Raw genomic sequence first — 20,818 nt, forward strand, 5'->3', positions numbered from 1 at the left:
AGATTATGTGTGGGGAGATATCAAGAGATTAAGGCAGAGATGTATGGAGAGGGCAGGTTATATACTGGAGATTATGTGTGGAGGGATCATGCGATTAGGACAGAGATGTATGGAGAGGACAGGTTACATACTGGAGATTATGTGTGGGGAGGTATCAGGAGATTAGAGCAGAGATGTATGGAGAGGACAGGTTATATACTGGAGATTATGTATGGGGAGGTATCAGGAGATTAGGGCAGAGATGTATGGAGAGGACAGGTTATATACTGGAGATTATGTGTGGAGGGATCAGGAGATTAGAGCAGAGATGTATGGAGAGGACAGGTTATATACTGGAGATTATGTGTGGGAGGTATCAGGAGATTAGGGCAGGGATGTATGGAGAGGACAGGTTATATACTGGAGATTATGTGTGGGGAGGTATCAAGAGATTAGGGCAGAGATGTATGGAGAGGGCAGGTTATATACTGGAGATAATGTATGGAGGGATCATGAGATTAGGACAGAGATGTATGGAGAGGACAGGTTACATACTGGAGATTATGTGTAGAGGGATCAGGAGATTAGAACAGAGATGTATGGAGAGGACAGGTTATATACTTCAGATTATGTGTGGGGAGGTATCAGGAGATTAGAGCAGAGATGTATGGAGAGGACAGTTGTTATACTGGAGATTATGTGTGGAGGGATCAGGAGATTAGAACAGAGCTGTATGGAGAGGACAGGTTATATACTGGAGATTATGTGTAGAGGGATCAGGAGATTAGAACAGAGATGTATGGAGAGGACAGGTTACATACTGGAGATTATGTGTAGAGGGATCAGGAGATTAGAACAGAGATGTATGGAGAGGACAGGTTATATACTGGAGATTATGTGTGGAGGGATCAGGAGATTAGAGCAGAGATGTATGGAGAGGACAGGTTATATACTGGAGATTATGTGTGGGAGGTATCAGGAGATTAGGGCAGGGATGTATGGAGAGGACAGGTTATATACTGGAGATTATGTATGGGGAGTTATCAGGAGATTAGGGCAGAGATGTAAGAGGGGACAGGTTATATACTGGAGATTATGTGTGGGGAGGTATCAGGAGATTAGAGCATAGATGTATGGAGAAGAGAGGTTATTTACTGGAAATTATGTGTGAGGAGGTATCAGGAGATTAGAGCAGACATGTATGGAGAGGACAGGTTAAATACTGGAGATTATGTGTGGGGAGGTATCAGGAGATTAGAGCATAGATGTATGGAGAGGACAGGTTATATACTGGAGATTATGTGTGGGGAGGTATCAGGAGATTAGGGCAGAGATGTATGGAGAGGGCAGGTTATATACTGGAGATTATGTGTGGAGGGATCATGAGATTAGGACAGAGATGTATGGAGAGGACAGGTTATATACTGGAGATTATGTGTGGGGAGGTATCAAGAGATTAGGGCAGAGATGTATGGAGAGGGCAGGTTATATACTGGAGATTATGTGTGGAGGGATCATGAGATTAGGACAAAGATGTATGGAGAGGACAGGTTACATACTGGAGATTTTGTGTGGGGAGGTATCAGGAGATTAGAGCAGAGATGTATGGAGAGGACAGGTTATATACTGGAGATTATGTGTGGGGAGGTATCAGGAGATTAGGGCAGTGATGTATGGAGAGGACAGGTTATATACTGGAGATTATGTATGGGGAGGTATCAGGAGATTAGGGCACAGATGTATGGAGGGGACAGGTTATATACTGGAGATTATGTGTGGAGGGATCATGAGATTAGGACAGACATGTATGGAGAGGACAGGTTACATACTGGAGATTATGTGTAGAGGGATCAGGAGATTAGAACAAAGATGTATGGAGAGGACAGGTTATATACTTCAGATTATGTGTGGGGAGGTATCAGGAGATTAGAGCAGAGATGTATGGAGAGGACAGGTTATATACTGGAGATTATGTGTGGAGGGATCAGGAGATTAGAGCAGAGCTGTATGGAGAGGACAGGTTATATACTGGAGATTATGTGTGGGGAGGTATCAAGAGATTAGGGCAGAGATGTATGGAGAGGGCAGGTTATATACTGGAGATTATGTGTGGAGGGATCAGGAGATTAGAGCAGAGATGTATAGAGAGGACAGGTTATATACTGGAGATTATGTGTGGGAGGTATCAGGAGATTAGGGCAGAGATGTTAGAGGGGACAGGTTATATACTGGAGATTATGTGTGGGGAGGTATCAGGAGATTAGAGCATAGATGTATGGAGAAGACAGGTTATTTACTGGAAATTATGTGTGAGGAGGTATCAGGAGATTAGGGCAGAGATGTATGGAGAGGACAGGTTAAATACTGGAGATTATGTGTGGGGAGGTATCAGGAGATTAGAGCATAGATGTATGGAGAGGACAGGTTATATACTGGAGATTATGTGTGGGGAGGTATCAGGAGATTAGGGCAGAGATGTATGGAGAGGACAGGTTATATACTGGAGATTATGTGTGGAGGGATCATGAGATTAGGACAGAGATGTATGGAGAGGACAGGTTATATACTGGAGATTATGTGTGAGGAGGTATCAAGAGATTAGGGCAGAGATGTATGGAGAGGGCAGGTTATATACTGGAGATTATGTGTGGAGGGATCATGCGATTAGGACAGAGATGTATGGAGAGGACAGGTTACATACTGGAGATTATGTGTAGAGGGATCAGGAGATTAGAACAGAGATGTATGGAGAGGACAGGTTATATACTGGAGATTATGTGTGGGGAGGTATCAGGAGATTAGAGCAGAGATGTATGGAGAGGACAGGTTATATACTGGAGATTATGTATGGGGAGGTATCAGGAGATTAGGGCAGAGATGTATGGAGAGGACAGGTTATATACTGGAGATTATGTGTGGAGGGATCAGGAGATTAGAGCAGAGATGTATGGAGAGGACAGGTTATATACTGGAGATTATGTGTGGGAGGTATCAGGAGATTAGGGCAGGGATGTATGGAGAGGACAGGTTATATACTGGAGATTATGTATGGGGAGGTATCAGGAGATTAGGGCAGAGATGTAAGAGGGGACAGGTTATATACTGGAGATTATGTGTGGGGAGGTATCAGCAGATTAGAGCATAGATGTATGGAGAAGACAGGTTATTTACTGGAAATTATGTGTGAGGAGGTATCAGGAGATTAGAGCAGAGATGTATGGAGAGGACAGGTTAAATACTGGAGATTATGTGTGGGGAGGTATCAGGAGATTAGAGCATAGATGTATGGAGAGGACAGGTTATATACTGGAGATTATGTGTGGGGAGGTATCAGGAGATTAAGGCAGAGACGTATGGAGAGGGCAGGTTATATACTGGAGATTATGTGTGGAGGGATCATGAGATTAGGACAGAGATGTATGGAGAGGACAGGTTATATACTGGAGAATATGTGTGGGGAGGTATCAAGAGATTAGATCAGAGATATATGGAGAGGACAGGTTATATACTGGAGATTATGTGTGGGGAGGTATCAGGAGATTAGAGCAGAGATGTATGGAGAGGACAGGTTATATACTGGAGATTATGTGTGGGGAGGTATCAGGAGATTAGAGCAGAGATGTATGGAGAGGACAGGTTATATACTGGAGATTATGTGTGGGGAGGTATCAGGAGATTAGGGCAGTGATGTATGGAGAGGACAGGTTATATATTGGTGATTATGTATGGGGAGGTATCAAGAGATTAGGGCAGAGATGTAAGAAGGGGACAGGTTATATACTGGAGATTATGTGTGGGGAAGTATTAGGAGATTAGAGCATAGATGTATGGAGAGGACAGGTTATATACTGGAGATTATGTGTGGGGAGGTATCAGGAGATTAGGGCAGTGATGTATGGAGAGGACAGGTTATATACTGGAGATTATGTATGGGGAGGTATCAGGAGATTAGGGCACAGATGTATGGAGGGGACAGGTTATATACTGGAGATTATGTGTGGGGAGGTATCAGTAGATTAGAGCATAGATGTATGGAGAAGACAGGTTATATACTGGAAATTATGTGTGAGGAGGTATCAGGAGATTAGAGCAGAGATGTATGGAGAGGACAGGTTATATACTGGAGATTATGTGTGGGGAGGTATCAGGAGATTAGGGCAGAGATGTATGGAGAGGGCAGGTTATATACTGGAGATTATGTGGGGAGGTTTCAGGAGATTAGAGCAGAGAAGTATGGAGAGGACAGGTTATATACTGGAGATTATGTGTGGGGAGGTATCAGGAGATTAGAGCAATGATGTATGGAGTGGACAGGTTATATACTGTAGATTATGTGTGGGGAGGTATCAGGAGATTAGAGCAGAGATGTATGGGGAAGACAGGTTATATACTGGAGATTATGTGTGGGGAGGTATCAGGTGATTAGAGCAGAGATGTATGGAGAGGACAGGTTATAAACTGGAGATTATGTGTGGGAGGTATCAGGAGATTAGGGCAGAGATGTTTGGAGCGGACAGGTTATATACTGGAGAGTATGTGTGGGAGGTATCAGGAGATTAGGGCAGAGATTTATGGAGAGGACAGGTTATATACTGGAGATTATGTGTGGGAGGTATCAGGAGATTAGAGCAGAGATGTATGGAGAGGACAGGTTATATACTGGAGATTATGTGTGGGGAGGTATCAGGAGGTTAGGGCAGTGATGTATGGAGAGGACAGGTTATATACTGGATATTATGTCTGGGGAGATATCAGAAGATTAGGACAGAGATGTATGGAGAGGACAGGATATATACTGGAGATTATGTGTGGGGAGGTATCAGGAGATTAGGGCAGTGATGTATGGAGAGGACAGGTTATATACTGGAGATGATGTATGGGGAGGTATCAGGAGATCAGGGCAGAGATGTATGGAGGGGACAGGTTATATACTGGAGATTATATGTGAGGAGGTATCAGGAGATTAGAGCAGAGATGTATGGAGAGGACAGGTTATATACTGGAGATTATGTGTGGGGAGGTATCAGGAAATTAGAGCATAGATGTATGGAGAGGACAGGTTATATACTGGAAATTATGTGTGGGGAGGTATCAGGAGATTAGGGCAGTGATGTATGGAGAGGACAGGTTATATACTGGATATTATGTCTGGGGAGATATCAGGAGATTAGGGCAGAGATGTATGGAGAGGACAGGTTATATACTGGAGATTATGTGTGGGGAGGTATCAGGAGATTAGGGCAGTGATGTATGGAGAGGACAGGTTATATACTGGAGATTATGTGTGGGGAGGTATCAGGAAATTAGAGCATAGATGTATGGAGAGGACAGGTTATATACTGGAAATTATGTGTGAGGAGTAATCAGGAGATTAGAGCAGAGATGTATGGAGAGGACAGGTTATATACTGGAGATTATGTGTGGGGAGGTATCAGGAAATTAGAGCATAGATGTATGGAGAGGACAGGTTATATACTGGAGATTATGTGTGGGGAGGTATCAGGAAATTAGAGCATAGATGTATGGAGAGGACAGGTTATATACTGGAAATTATATGTGAGGAGTTATCAGGAGATTAGAGCAGAGATGTATGGAGAGGACAGGTTATATACTGGAGATTATGTGTGGGGAGGTATCAGGAAATTAGAGCATAGATGTATGGAGAGGACAGGTTATATACTGGAGATTATGTGTGGGGAGGTATCATGAGATTAGGGCACAGATGTATGGAGAGGGCAGGTTTTATACTGGAGATTATGTGGGGAGGTATCAGGAGATTAGAGCAGAGATGTATGGAGAGGATAGGTTATATACTGGAGATTATGTGTGGGCAGGTATCAGGAAATTAGAGCATAGATGTATGGAGAGGACAGGTTATATACTGGAGATTATGTGTGGGGAGGTATCAGGAGATTAGGGCACAGATGTATGGAGAGGGCAGGTTATATACTGGAGATTATGTGGGGAGGTATCAGGAGATTAGAGCAGAGATGTATGGAGAGGACAGGTTATGTACTGGAGATTATGTGTGGGGAGGTATCAGGAGATTAGGGCAGAGATGTATGGAGAGGACAGGTTATATGCTGGAGGTTATGTGTGAGGAGGTATCAGGAGATCAGGGCAGAGATGTATGGAGGGGACAGGTTATATACTGGAGATTATGTATGGGGAGGTATCAGGAGACCAGGGCAGAGATGTATGGAGGGGACAGGTTATATACTGGAGATTATGTGTGGGGAGGTATCAGGAGATTAGAGCATAGATGTATGGAGAGGACAGGTTATATACTGGAAATTATGTGTGAGGAGTTATCAGGAGATTAGAGCAGAGATGTATGTGGACAGGTTATATACTAGAGATTATGTTTGGAGGGATCAGGAGATTAGAGCAGAGATGTATATAGAGGACAGGTTATATACTGGAGATTATGTGTGGGGAGGTAACAGGAGATTAGGGCAGAAATGTATGGAGAGGACAGGTTATATACTGGAGAGTATGTGTGGGAGGTATCAGGAGATTAGGGCAGAGATGTATGGAGAGGACAGGTTATATACTGGAGATTATGTGTGGGAGGTATCAGGAGATTAGGGCAGAGATGTATGGAGAGGACAGGTTATATACTGGAGATTATGTGGGGAGGTATCAGGAGATTAGGCAGAGATGTATGGAGAGGACAGGTTATATACTGGAGATTATGTGTGGGAGGTATCAAGAGATTAGGGCAGAGATGTATGGAGAGGACAGGTTATATACTGGAGATTATATGTGGGAGGTATCAGGAGATTAGGGCAGAGATGTTTGGAGAAGACAGGCTATATACTGGAGATTATGTGTGGGAGGTATCAGGAGATTAGGGCAGAGATGTATGGAGAGGACAGGTTATATACTGGAGATTATGTGTGGGAGGTATCAGGAGATTAGGGCAGAGATGTATGGAGAGGACCGGTTATATACTGGAAATTATGTGTTGAGGTATCGGGAGATTAGGACAGAGATGTATGGAGAGGACAGGTTATATACTGGAGAGTATGTGTGGGAGGTATCAGGAGATTAGGGCAGAGATGTATGGAGAGGACAGGTTATATACTGGAGATTATGTGTGGGAGGTATCAAGAGATTAGGGCAGAGATGTATGGAGAGGACAGGTTATATACTGGAGATTATGTGTGGGAGGTTTCAGGAGATTAGGGCAGAGATGTTTGGAGAGGACAGGTTATATACTGGAGATTATGTGTGGAGGGTATCAGGAGATTAGAGCAGAGATGTATGGAGAGGACAGGTTATATACTGGAGATTATGTGTGGGAGGTATCAGGAGATTAGGGCAGAGATGTATGGAGAGGACCGGTTATATACTGGAGATTATGTGTTGAGGTATCGGGAGATTAGGACAGAGATGTATGGAGAGGACAGGTTATATACTGGAGATTATGTGGGGAGGTATCAGGAGATTAGGGCAGAGATGTATGGAGAGGACAGGTTATATACTGGAGATTATGTGGGGAGGTATCAGGAGATTAGGCAGAGATGTATGGAGAGGACAGGTTATATACTGGAGATTATGTTGGGAGGTATCAGGAGATTAGGGCAGAGATGTTTGGAGCGGACAGGTTATATACTGGAGATTATGTGTGGGAGGTATCAGGAGATTAGAGCAGAGATGTATGGAGAGGACAGGTTATATACTGGAGATTATGTGGGGAGGTATCAGGAGATTAGGCAGAGATGTATGGAGAGGACAGGTTATATACTGGAGATTATGTTGGGAGGTATCAGGAGATTAGGGCAGAGATGTTTGGAGCGGACAGGTTATATACTGGAGATTATGTGTGGGAGGTATCAGGAGATTAGGGCAGAGATGTATGGAGGGGACAGGTTATATACTGGAGATTATGTGTGGGGAGGTATCAGGAGATTAAAGCATAGATGTATGGAGAGGACAGGTTATATACTGGAAATTATGTGTGAGGAGTTATCAGGAGATTAGAGCAGAGATGTATGTGGACAGGTTATATACTGGAGATTATGTGTGGGAGGTATCAGGAGATTAGGGCAGAGATGTATGGAGAGGACCGGTTATATACTGGAGATTATGCGTGGAAGGTATCAGGAGATCAGGGCAGAGATGTATGGAGAGGACAGGTTATATACTGGAGATTATGTGTGAGGAGGTATCAGGAGATTAGGGTAGAGATGTATGGAGAGGACAGGTTATATACTGGAGATTATGTGTGGGGAGGTATCAGGAGATTAGGGCAGAGATGTATGGAGAGGACCGGTTATATACTGGAGATTATGTGTGGCGGTATCAAGAGATTAGGGCAGAGATGTATGGAGAGGACAGGTTATATACTGGAGATTATGTGTGGAAGGTATCAGGAGATCAGGGCAGAGATGTATGGAGAGGACAGGTTATATACTGGAGATTATGTGTGGGGAGGTATAAGGAGATTAGGGCAGAGATGTATGGAGGGGACAGGTTATATACTGGAGATTATGTGTGGGAGGTATCAAGAGATTAGGGCAGAGATGTATGGAGAGGACAGGTTATATACTGGAGATTATGTGTGGAAGGTATCAGGAGATCAGGGCAGAGATGTATGGAGAGGACAGGTTATATACTGGAGATTATGTGTGGGGAGGTATAAGGAGATTAGGGCAGAGATGTATGGAGAGGACAGGTTATATACTGGAGATTATGTGTGGCGGTATCAAGAGATTAGGGCAGAGATGTATGGAGAGGACAGGTTATATACTGGAGATTATGTGTGGCGGTATCAAGAGATTAGGGCAGAGATGTATGGAGAGGACAGGTTATATACTGGAGATTATGTGTGGCGGTATCAAGAGATTAGGGCAGAGATGTATGGAGAGGACAGGTTATATACTGGAGATTATGTGTGGCGGTATCAAGAGATTAGGGCAGAGATGTATGGAGAGGACAGGTTATATACTGGAGATTATGTGTGGAGGGATCAGGAGATTAGGGCAGAGATGTATGGAGAGGACAGGTTGTATTCTAGAGATTATGTGTGGAGGGATCAGGAGATTAGGGCAGAGATGTATGGAGAGGACAGGTTGTATTCTAGAGATTATGTGTAGGAGGTGTCAGTAGATTAGAGCAGAGATGTATGGAGAGGACAGGTTGTATTCTAGAGATTATGTGTAGGAGGTGTCAGTAGATTGGTGTAGAGATGAATTATGTCAGTAATTTGTGACCAGTCCTTTATATATCGTGCAATCTGTGATGTTTAGATTTCTTTGGTGGATCAATATCTTCTCTTTCCCTGCAGTTAAAGAGGGTCGATGCCCCCAAATGAAAATATTTTGCCCCATCAAGGCCACATCCTGTGATGATGACGTTGATTGCCCAGATCTACAGAAATGCTGTGATAGTCTCTGTGGGAAGGTCTGTGCAAAGCCTGCACCAGGTACATATCCGAAGACATCTTGAATTTGGAGGCCTACTTTCTGCACATGTGATATCATTTTTTCTCTTTTTAGAACCGGCTGGAGTTTGCCCCACAAGTGATGTACAGATGAGTGATCTTCAGTGTAGGTCTGTACTGTGCAGTCGAGATTCAGAATGCACGTTGACAAACAAGTGCTGCATCTCTGGAGGCGTTCAGGAGTGTGTGAAACCAGGTAATGGAGAGCACAGGTTGGTCATACACAGTGTCCATGAGGGAAAGACTCAACATCATTATAGATAAACTACATGGTGGCCCGATTCTAACGCATCGGGTAGTCTAGAATATGCATGTCCACGTAGTATATTGCACAGCCCACTTCAACTTGCACAATTGGACGCTGACTATATACTTTTTTCCCCACTGTAAGTAGCTAACATCTAGTCTCTGGAGGTCTAGGTGAATACGAACTAATCTCTGTTGGTCTAGGTGGAAAAGATCTAGTCTTTATTGGTCTAAAGGTACCGTCACACTGAACGATATCGCTAGCGATCCGTGGCGTTGCAGCATCCTGGCTAGCGATATCGTTCAGTTTGACAGGCAGCAGCGATCAGGATCCTGCTGTGCCATCGTTGGTCGGAGCTAGTAGGCCAGAACTTTATTTCGTCGCTGGACCTCCTGCAGACTTCGCTGAATCGGCGTGTGTGACGCCGATTCAGCGATGTCTTCACTGGTAACCAGGGTAAACATCGGGTTACTAAGCGCAGGGCCGGCATCGTTGGTCGCTGGAGAGCGGTCTGTGTGACAGCTCTCCAGCGACCAAACAGCGACGCTGCAGCGATCGGGATCGTTGTCTAGATCGCTGCAGCGTCGCTAAATGTGACGGTACCTTTAATGGAAAACATCAAGTCTCTCTGGTGGTGTAGGTGAATAATATCTAGTCTCTACTGGTCTAAATGGATAAGTTCTAGCCTCTGGTTGTCTAAGTGGATCATATCTAATCTTTGTTGGTCTGTCAGGGGCGGGGAACTCAGGCCCCAGGGCTATGTAAGGCCCTCGATGACCTTTCATCCGGCCCCCGGACAGATTCTCAGGGACCGCATTCTTTGGCAGGGAGCTGTATTTTGATTGCCACCAGCTCATACATTTCTTCTTGCTCTGTTAGCACACACACGCAGTGTTCACTACTGAACACTGAAGGGCATGCAATGAAAGATTACATCCTGACACCAGTGCCAGGGTCAGGATGGACTTTGTGGGCAGCGTTTGTACTGCCCCCGAAGGATGGTACATTGCATCTATTTACAAGTGACCAAGCGGGATATCATTTTCTGCATGATGATTGTGGACTGCTGACTCCTTAATTTTGACCCAGGGAAGCAATGTATCCGGGCATATTAAGATCCCTGGAGATCTAGTGGTACTGTTTTTGTGACGGGCAGGATGTTCTTTGATGGGGGATCCCTAAGGATAATAAGATTCTAATCATCACAGAAGGAAGTTGTATGAGGGGAAGGATGTCACTTGGAAACACCTGAGAGCCTTATGTTATAAGGAGCCACACAGCTCACCTCAGAGCTCCTTTGGCCTTTTCTCCGACACTTTGAGACTTTCCTACTAGAGCCTGAATGTAAGGGTGACTCTAGCCAAAGCTACAGAAGTGCCCTTGATATCTAGAAAAACTGCACCAACTCTGTACAAGTTACCAACAATGTGTCCATCTGATTAAAGAGAGATATCACATACTGCTACTGGAAGGGACAGTGTGCCCCAGCAGCACAGAGTGTTTGAGGAGAAGGATGAGCCAATATTGTGGGTAAACCATTAAATCGTTTACATTTCTTCCAACAGATAACTCGTGATGGCATTTCTGGATCTCCTGGGTCGCTATTTCCGGAAGTTTTATCTTTCATTTTTCTTATGACGGAGCATTATACAATTGTTAATCTGGATGTCATTAATTTAGAAGTGAAATGAATAAAGTTCTGTGATTGCTGGAGGCTTCTCGTCTAGTTCTTGGGTCTGGTGCTTCTTTGGTTTCCTATTGTATAATGTTGATCTGGAGATACCAGAGGATTACATGCCAAAATGAAGTCCCTATTCTATCCCCAAAGGCTATGAGTATGAACTTCAGATGGGGTCTTCGGAGAATCTGTGGGAATCTGCCTCCCTAATGAGGTCTGGAGCATGATCTGTAAGTCAGGAGACTTTCTGAGGGTTCGTACCTGTGGGTAAAAAGTAGAGTTGAGGAAAAGGATTTGCAGGACCCAGGTTCATTGACCACATTGATAGTCAGTGGTTGCCAGACCAAAGCCCTGTGAACCTCCTCCCTCCTGTCGTCAGTCCCAGCTCATCTTCTGATCAGTAACTTTGGCCAGATCTCAGTATTGTGGCGCAATGCACACAAGACGTTGACGGTCCTCCCAATCAGAAGAGGAGCCACGGATGTCTATAAGTAGAAGACTGTTGGAAAGGGCACTGGAGCGGCATCCATGAAGGGTCAATGAGAGGTTTAACTACAGTCCTGTATATCTTTTTGCTTAATTTTAAAGACCCTCCATGGATTCCGCAGTGTCAGATATAATCTCATTAATTAATCAACCACATTTGGGAACTGTCATTTAGATTAATGTTTCACATCTGCACATTCCCAACAATGAGATACTCAAGTGATTTATGAGAAGCATTCTCTAGCAGGACCTAAAACTGGAAGAGTAACTCTACCATTAATGGCCTCTCCGAAGCCAGAAGCAGACATTACCCCTTTTAATGGCCTGAGCACTTATAAATCCATAACATGCACCACCAAAGACCCTGGTTTCCACCATACGTGGTCTACAAGCCCTAATAATGTTAACGCAAAGGACACCCAATGCAGGTAAGGTGCGGATTATATCTGCCTCACCATGACCATGTGCAGATTATATCTGCCTTAAGACAACCATGTGTGAATTATATCTACCCACGAGGACCATGTGTGGATTATATCTACCCATGATTACCATGTGTGGATTATATCTGCCCACAATGACCATGTGCAGATTGTATCTGCCCATGACGACCTTGTGTGGATTTTATTTGCCTCATGATGACCAGCAGGTAGGTAGGTGGCATCTTGTGCCACACTTCCCGTGTCTGAGCTTTCCGGTATGGCTCGTACTATTACCAACGTCTAGCTATGGCAGTCACATGGCTGTGTCTTGGATTTGCCAAGTGTCTGTCTGAAAAACCTGAACCCCATAATGAATAGCGGGGTCCACATATTATTGGCCATGTGGTGCATATTCAGCGATGTAAAGATAGAAAATGGCAATTATTAGAATTTGTTTGCTCCTTTTATTCCCCAATATTTTTGCTTTTCATCCTCCACCTTCTGTTTCGATCTTTGTTAGGAAGGCACTGCCCTCTTGACATTTCAGGCTTGAGGTCTTCAACGATTCATATAACACCATAAAAAACACACAGAATGAATGATATCCGTGTTATATTGGCATATTGGCATCAGTCCTTTTGGTGGTACCCTTCATGATGAAGATCAGAGCATGGTGACGTCCTATGGGCTAACCCAGCAGTGGAGAGCAGCACATCCCGTAGGTACAGAAGCCCCTCTGCCACAGCGATGGAGGGCATGTCCCCTGGCAAATCCCTCCTGTTCTCCAACAATGTCCGTCCAGGTCATCCATATGTACTGGAAAAAAACAGCAAGAAGTTAGTGAGTACTGGTTACATTGACCTTGTCTCCTCTGGGCAACAGAGGCCTCTCTTCTTTGGTGATTGTAATGGAGATGTGGGAATATTCCCATGTGCATGTTACAGGGCTGGACCATCTCCAATGTCATGGTCATTCCTCAAGACTTTAAAATGTAATTGTCCTCCTCCCAAACAGTCTCTGAATTGAGCAACTATAATATGTACATACACGTACAAGGCCATACAACCTCACCACCTACTCATTATTTATCGGCACTCCTCATTAACGCTAGGGCACATATGTGCAACAGAAAAAGCCGTGATAATGGTGACAAACCATCGCGAAAGGAGAGGTGCCATGTCCATGTGCACTTATGAAGTCATTTTTTCTAAATAGAATATTACATGAATCTGTGTGTGTATACATACATACATACATACATACTGTATATATTGTGAGGCAGCGACTGGGGTCATATGCGAGGGTCGCTATGTGTCCTCCAGGATGTGCACAGAAGCATATTGAGGAAAGGGGAGTGCATTGCAGTCAAAGGCATAGCTGTGATTGCAGTGCAGAATAAAGGTGACTGTTGGCTTTGTTCAAGCTATTTTGTCCAAGGCAGTTTTAAGAAAACCTGCTCTGGGTTTTTATTTTTGAAACTGACTGCAGGAAGGTAGTGGGGTTGGTCCGTTTCCTCCCCTGCTCCAGGTTTTCCATGTGGCCGAAGGCACAGGTTATTGTAAAAACCCTTGCAGCAGAGGATTGGGTGTGTCAGTGTGGAGTTTGCATGTTGTAGAGCAGACAGCTCTGCAAAAGCTCTGCCTGTGTGAGTGAACACAGAGTCCATCAGAGCGAACTCCGGGCACCCTGCAGCGTAATATGGTGGTGCGATCGCCCTCGGGAACCTGACACATTTATAGACTGTTTTGTTTCTCGGCTGAGATCCGGAGGATACCGTTTTTTTGTTTGTGAGTTTTGGACATTAAACCTACGTTTACTTTGAACTTTCCTGGGTCACTGCCTCATCACTGCACAGTGTGGACACCACTGCACTACATATGGTGGAGAATGCGAGCAGTGTGAACTGAGGCATACCCCAAAGTGTGCTTCATGTTGGTTATTAGGCCTGTAATACTGCAGCTCAAGCCAGCTGACAATATGGAGGAACGTTTAACCCCTTAACGACCGCCAATATGCCTTTTAATGGTGGCAGTTAAGGGTACTTAAACCACAGCGCCATTAATTAACGGCGCTGTGGAAAAAGTGTATAGCGCCCCCACAGTTGGATTTTCTCTGGGGTCTCGGTTGCCGGGGGTAGCCGCGACGCCAGAGAACATGATTTGGGCCGTTTTTTACCGACACCCGAGTTGTGATCGCCCGCAGTCGCAAAAAGAAAAGGAAAAAGCGATTTGCCATTTAATTTCTCTGTCCTCCGATGTGATCGCACATCAAAGGACAGAGAAATGGGGTCCCTGATCGCCCCCTGATACTCACCTGTCTCCCCCGGTGCTCCTCGTGGTTCCGCATGTGTGCCGCCATCTTCTTCTGGCAAAAAAATAGCAGGCGCATGTGCAGTACGCCCGCCGGCCGGCACCGGGAGGATGTTTGGGGTTTTGGCTGCTGGGGGTAGCTGAGACCCCAAAGACCCCTGTTTAAATGCGGTGTGTTATTCTCTGAACTCTGATGTGATCACACATCAGAGGACAGAGAAATAGGGGGATCGGGGACCCTGTTATACATACCGGTGTCCCTGGGTCCTCCTGCTTCTTCTCCTGGCTACCGGCATCTTCCTCCGGGAAAAAAATGGCGGGTACATGCACAGTGCACCCGCCGTGATCTGCCGGCCGGCAGAAGATTCTTCCTCTTGTTTTATTTTGGTCACTGTGAGATCCTATCACAAAGATCAAAATAAAAAAAATAGTAAATAACCCCCCCTTTATCACCCCCTCAGTTAGGAAAAAATAATAAAATTAAAAAAGTATGTATTTCCATTTTCCAATTAGGGTTAGGGTTGGGGATAAAGTTGGGGTTAGGGTTAAGGCTAGGTTTTGGGCTAAAGTTAGAGTTAGAGTTGGGATTAGGGTTGGGATTAGGGTTTGGATTAGGGTTAGGGTTGGCATTAGGGTAACATTTTGGATTAGTCTTAGGTTTGCGATTAGGGTTAAGGTTAGGGTTGAGATTAGGATTAGGGGTGTGTTGGATTTAGGGTTTTGATTAGGATTATGGTTAAGGTTGGGATTAGGGTTAGGGGTGTTTTGGGTTTAGGGTTGTGATTAGGATTATGGATCGGGTTGGGATTAGGGTTAGGGGTGTGTTGGGGTTAGGGTTGGAGTTAGAATTGGTGGGTTTCAACTGTTTAGGTACATCAGGGGGTCTCCAAACGAGACAGCCAATTTTACGCTCAAAAAGTAAAATGGTGCTCTCTCCCTTCTGAGCTCTGCCGTGCGCCCAAACAGTGGTTTACCCCCACATATGGGGCATCAGCATACTAAGTACTAGTTGGACAACATCGTTTGGGGTCCAGTTTCTCCTGTTACACTTGCGAAAATAAAAAATTGGGGGCTAAAAAATCATTTTTGTGGAAAAAAAAGATTTTTTATTTTCGTGGCTCTGCGTCAAACTTCTGTGAAGCACTTGGGCATTCAAAATGCTCACCACACATCTAGATAAGTTCCTTGTGGGGTCTAGTTTCCAAAATGGTGTCACTTGTGGGGGGTTTCTACTGTTTAGGTACATCAGGGGCGCTGCAAACACAACATAACGCCCACAGACCATTCTATCAAAGTCTGCATTCCAAAACGGCGCTCCTTCCCTTCCGAGCTCTGCCATGCGCCCAAACAGTGGTCCCCCCCCCACATATGAAGTATCAGCGTACTCGGGATAAATTGTCCAATAAATTTTAGGGTCCAATTTCTTCTGTTACCCTTGTGAAAGAAAAAATTTGGGGGTGAAAAGATCATTTTTGTGGGAAAAATATGATTTTTTATTTTCACGAGTCTGCATTATAAACTTCTGTGAAGCACTTGGGCGTTCAAAGTGCTCATCACACATCTAGATAAGTTCCTTGGGGGGTCTAGTTTCCAAAACGGGGTCACTTGTGGGGGGTTTCTACTGTTTAGGTACATCAGGGGTCTGCAAATGCAATATAACGTTCGCAGACCATACTATCAAAGTCTGCTTTCCAAAACGGCGCTCCTTCCATTCTGAGCTTTGCCATGCGCCCAAACAGTGGTTCCCCCCACATATGGGGTATCAGTGTACTCAGGATAAATTGCCCAATAAATTTTGTGGTCCAATTTTTCATGTTATTCTTGAGAAAATAAAAAATTGCGGGCTAAAAATCATTTTTGAGGGGAAAAAAAGGATTGTTTATTTTCACGGCTCTACGTTATAAATTTCTGTAAAGCACCTGGGGGTTTAAAGTGCTCACCACACGTTTTTTTGTTTTTGTTGGTTTTTATTTCTGAACGATATCTTCCTGAGATCCATGTTTAGGATTGTGTAGCCTATTTACTTGGATCGCATATTGGCACCGCCATAACCAGAACTGTGGACACTTCCGGCTATTAACCCGCAATGAGGGTTTTGCCGAAACGCTACAATATTTTTCGTTTTAAATATGTATCCACCCTCAGCAGATTCATGTAACTTGTATGACTGTTTATCTGTTTATACGTGTTTAAAAGTTGAAAAAAAAAAATAAAAATAAAAAAAGTGCTCACCACACACCTAGATAAGTTCCTTAAGGGGTCTAGTTTCCAAAATTGGGTCACTTGAGGGGTTTCCACTGTTTAGGCACATCAGGGGCTCTCCAAACGCAACATGGCGTCCAATCTCAATTCCAGCCAATTCTACATTGAAAAAGTAAAACGGCACTCTTTCTCTTCCAAGCTCTGCGGTGCGCCCAAACAGTGGTTTACCCCCACATATGGGGTACTCAGGACAAATTGCTGAACAACTTTCATGGTCTAATTTCTCCTGTTACCCTTGTGAAAATAAAAATTTTGGGGCAAAAATATAATTTTTGTAGAAAAAATGTGATTTTTTATTTTTATGGCTCTACGTTATAAACTTCAGTGAAGCACTTGGGGGTTTAAAGTGCTCACCACATATCTAGATAAGTTCCTTAACCCCTTCCCGACCTTTGACGCCACGTAGGCGTCATGAAAGTCGGTGCCAATCCGACCCATGACGCCTATGTGGCGTCATGGAAAGATCGCGTCCCTGCAGATTGGGTGAAAAGGTTAACTCCCATTTCACCCGATCTGCAGGGACAGGGGGAGTGGTAGTTTAGCCCAGGGGGGGTGGCTTCACCCCCTTGTGGCTACGATCGCTCTGATTGGCTGTTGAAAGTGAAACTGCCAATCAGAGCCATTTGTAATATTTCACCTATTATAACTGGTGAAATATTACAATCCAGCCATGGCCCCGCTCCCCTCCGTCCTGTGCTCCGCTCCCCCCCGTGCTCTTGTCCGCTCCCCCCGTGCTCCAATCACCCCCCCGTGTTCCAATCACCCCCCCTGCACTCCGATCCACCCCCGTGCTCCGTTCCACCCCCCCGTGCTCCGTTCCACCCCCGTGCTCCGTTCCACCCCCCCGTGCTCCGTTCCACCCCTCCCGCATTCCGATCCACCCCCCCCATGTTCCCCCCACCCCATCATACTTACCGATCCTGCCGGGGTCCATCCGTCTTCTCCCTGGGCGCCGCCATCTTCCAAAATGGCGGGCGCATGCGCAGTGCGCCCGCCGAATCTGCCGGCCGGCAGATTCGTTCAAAGTGCATTTTGATCACTGTGATATAATCTATCACAGTGATCAAAATAAAAAAATAATAAATGACCCCCCCCCTCTTTGTCACCCCCATAGGTAGGGACAATAAAAAAATTAAGATTTTTTTTTTCCACTAATGTTAGAATAGGGTTAGGGTTAGGGGTAGGGTTAGGGGTAGGGTTAGGGGTAGGGGTAGGGTTATGGGTAGGGTTAGGGTTAGGGTTAGGGGTAGGGTTAGGGGTAGGGTTAGGGCTAGGGGTAGGGTTAGGGGTAGGGGTAGGGTTATGGGTAGGGTTAGGGTTAGGGGTAGGGTTAGGGGTAGGGTTAGGGGTAGGGTTAGGGCTAGGGTTAGGGGTAGGGTTAGGGGTAGGGTTAGGGGTAGGGTTAGGGTTTCGGTATATGCACACGTATTCTGGTCCTCTGCGGATTTTTCCGCTGCAGATTTGATAAATCCGCAGTGCTAAACCGCTGCGGATTTATGGCGGATTTACCGTGTTTTTTCTGCGCATTTCACTGCGGTTTTACAACTGCGATTTTCTATTGGAGCAGTTGTAAAACCGCTGCGGAATCCGCACAAAGAAGCGACATGCTGCGGAATGTAAACCGCTGCGTTTCCGTGCAGTTTTTCCGCTGCATGTGTACAGCGATTTTTGTTTCCCATAGGTTTACATTGAACTGTAAACTCATGGGAAACTGCTGCGGATCCGCAGTGTTTTCCGCAGCGTGTGCACATACCTTTAGAATTAGGCTATGTGCACACGGTGCGGATTGGCCACTGCGGATCCGCAGCAGAGTTCCATCAGGTTTACAGTACCATGTAAACCTATGGAAAACCAAATCCTCTGTGCCCATGGTGCGGAAAATACCGCGCGGAAACGCTGCGTTGTATTTTCCGCAGCATGTCAATTCTTTGTGCGGATTCCGCAGCGTTTTACACCTGTTCCTCAATAGGAATCCGCAGGTGAAATCCGCACAAAAAACACTGGAAATCCACGGAAAATCCGCAGGTAAAACGCAGCGCCTTTTACCCGCGGATTTTTCAAAAATGGTGCGGAAATATCTCACACGAATCCGCAACGTGGGCACATAGCCTTAGGGTTGGGTTGGAATTAGGGTTGTGGTTAGGGTTGTGATTAGGGTTATGGCTACAGTTGGGATTAGGGTTACGGGTGTGGGGGGGTTAGTGTTGGAGTTAGAATTGAGGGGTTACCACTGTTTAGGCACATCAGGGGTCTCCAAACGCAACATGGCGCCACCATCCAGCCAATCTTGTATTCAAAAAGTCAAATGGTGCTCCCTCACTTCCGAGCCCCGACGTGTGCCCAAACAGTGGTTTACCCCCCACATATGGGGTACCAGCATACTCAGGATAAACTGGACAACAACTTTTGGGGTCAAATTTCTCCTGCTACCCTTGGGAAAATAAAGAAATGCTTGCTAAAAGATCATTTTTGAGGAAAGAAAAATGATTTTTTATTTTCACGGCTCTGCGTTGTAAACGTCTGTGAAGCACTTGGGGGTTCAAAGTGCTCACCACATATCTAGATAAGTTCCTTGGGGGGTCTAGTTTCTAAAAAGGGGTCACTTGTGGGGGGTTTCTACTGTTTAGGCACACCAGGGGCTCTGCAAACGCAACGTGACGCCCGCAGAGCATTCCATCAAAGTCTGCATTTCAAAGTCACTACTTCCCTTCTGAGCCCCGACGTGTGCCCAAACAGTGGTTTACCCCCACACATGGGGTATCAGCGTACTCAGGAGAAACTGGACAACAACTTTTGGGGTCCAGTTTCTCCTGTAACCCTTGGGAAAATAAAAAAATTCTGGGCTAAAAGATCATTTTTGAGAAAATAATTTTTTTTTTTTATTTTCATGGCTCTGCGTTATAAACTTCTGTGAAGCACTTGGGGGTTTAAAGTGCTCACCACACATCTAGATAAGTTCCTTAAGGGGTCTAGTTTCCAAAATGGTGTCACTTGTGGGGGTTTTCCACTGTTTAGGCACATCAGGGGCTCTCCAAACGCAACATGGCATCATATCTCAATTCCAGCCAATTCTACATTGAAAAAGTCAAACGGCGCTCCTTCACTTCCGAGCTCTGTCTTGCGCCCAAACAGTGGTTTACCCCCACATATGGGGTATCAGCGTACTCAGGACAAATTACACAACAAATTTTGTGGTTCATTTTCTCTTTTTACTCTTGTGAAAATATAAGAAATATTGGTTCTGAAGTAAAATGTTTGCAAAAAAAAGTTAAATGTTCATTTTTTCCTTCCATATTGTTTCAGTTCTTGTGAAGCACGTAAAGGGTTAATAAACTTCTTGAATGTGGTTTTGTGCACCTTGAGGGGTGCAGTTTTTAGAATGGTGTCACTTTTGGGTATTTTCAGCCATATAGACCCCTCAAAGTGACTTTAAATGTGAGGTGGTCCCTAACAAAATGGTTTTGTAAATTTTGTTGTAAAAATGAGAAATTGCTGGTCAACTTTTAACCCTTATAACTTCCCAACAAAAAAAAATGTTGTTTCCAAAATTGTGCTGATGTAAAGTAGACATGTGGGAAATGTTACTTATTAACTATTTTGTGTAACATATCTCTCTGATTTAAAGGCATAAAAATTAAAAGTTTGAAAATTGCAAATTTAAAAATTTTTCACCATATTTCCATTTTTTTCATAAATAATCGCAAGTAATATCGAAGAAATGTTACCACTAACATGAAGTACAATATGGGGGGTTATCAAACCCCAAATAAACAAGATAGAGGCCATCCAAAAATGGCCCAAGCCATTGAGTACCAAACAGGTGAGGGCATTCCTCCGCATCATTGGGTACTACAGCCAGTTTATACCCAATTTTGCAGGGAAAGCGGCACCCCCTAACTGACCTATTAAAAGGTAAGAAGTCAGTTATGGTCCGGTGGAATCCTCAAGCGGAGGAAGCATTCCAGTCCTTGAAGTCGGTGTTTTGTG

At 44.7% G+C, this 20,818-nt stretch overlaps 1 protein-coding gene and 1 long non-coding RNA gene across 2 annotated transcripts in view; one reads left to right on the top strand and one right to left on the bottom strand.

The window, feature by feature from the left end:
* The window catches only part of LOC138638869 (WAP four-disulfide core domain protein 5-like), a 33,057-nt gene extending 21,670 nt beyond the window's left edge, over positions 1–11,387 (top strand). The window contains exons 3-5 of the mRNA XM_069728572.1: positions 9,272–9,409; positions 9,483–9,623; positions 11,240–11,387. Coding sequence (XP_069584673.1) covers positions 9,272–9,409; positions 9,483–9,623; positions 11,240–11,250 — 290 coding nt within the window. The 3' untranslated portion in view covers positions 11,251–11,387. The remainder of the gene's footprint in view (positions 1–9,271; positions 9,410–9,482; positions 9,624–11,239) is intronic.
* Positions 11,388–12,730: 1,343 nt separating this feature from the next.
* Positions 12,731–20,818, bottom strand: part of LOC138680993 (uncharacterized) — a 41,846-nt gene continuing 33,758 nt past the window's right edge. Inside the window, exon 2 of the long non-coding RNA XR_011321868.1 lies at positions 12,731–13,076. This is a non-coding gene — a long non-coding RNA (uncharacterized lncRNA). The remainder of the gene's footprint in view (positions 13,077–20,818) is intronic.

This window comes from Ranitomeya imitator, chromosome 5, assembly GCF_032444005.1.
Source record: "Ranitomeya imitator isolate aRanImi1 chromosome 5, aRanImi1.pri, whole genome shotgun sequence".
In the NCBI taxonomy this organism is placed as follows: domain Eukaryota; kingdom Metazoa; phylum Chordata; class Amphibia; order Anura; family Dendrobatidae; genus Ranitomeya; species Ranitomeya imitator.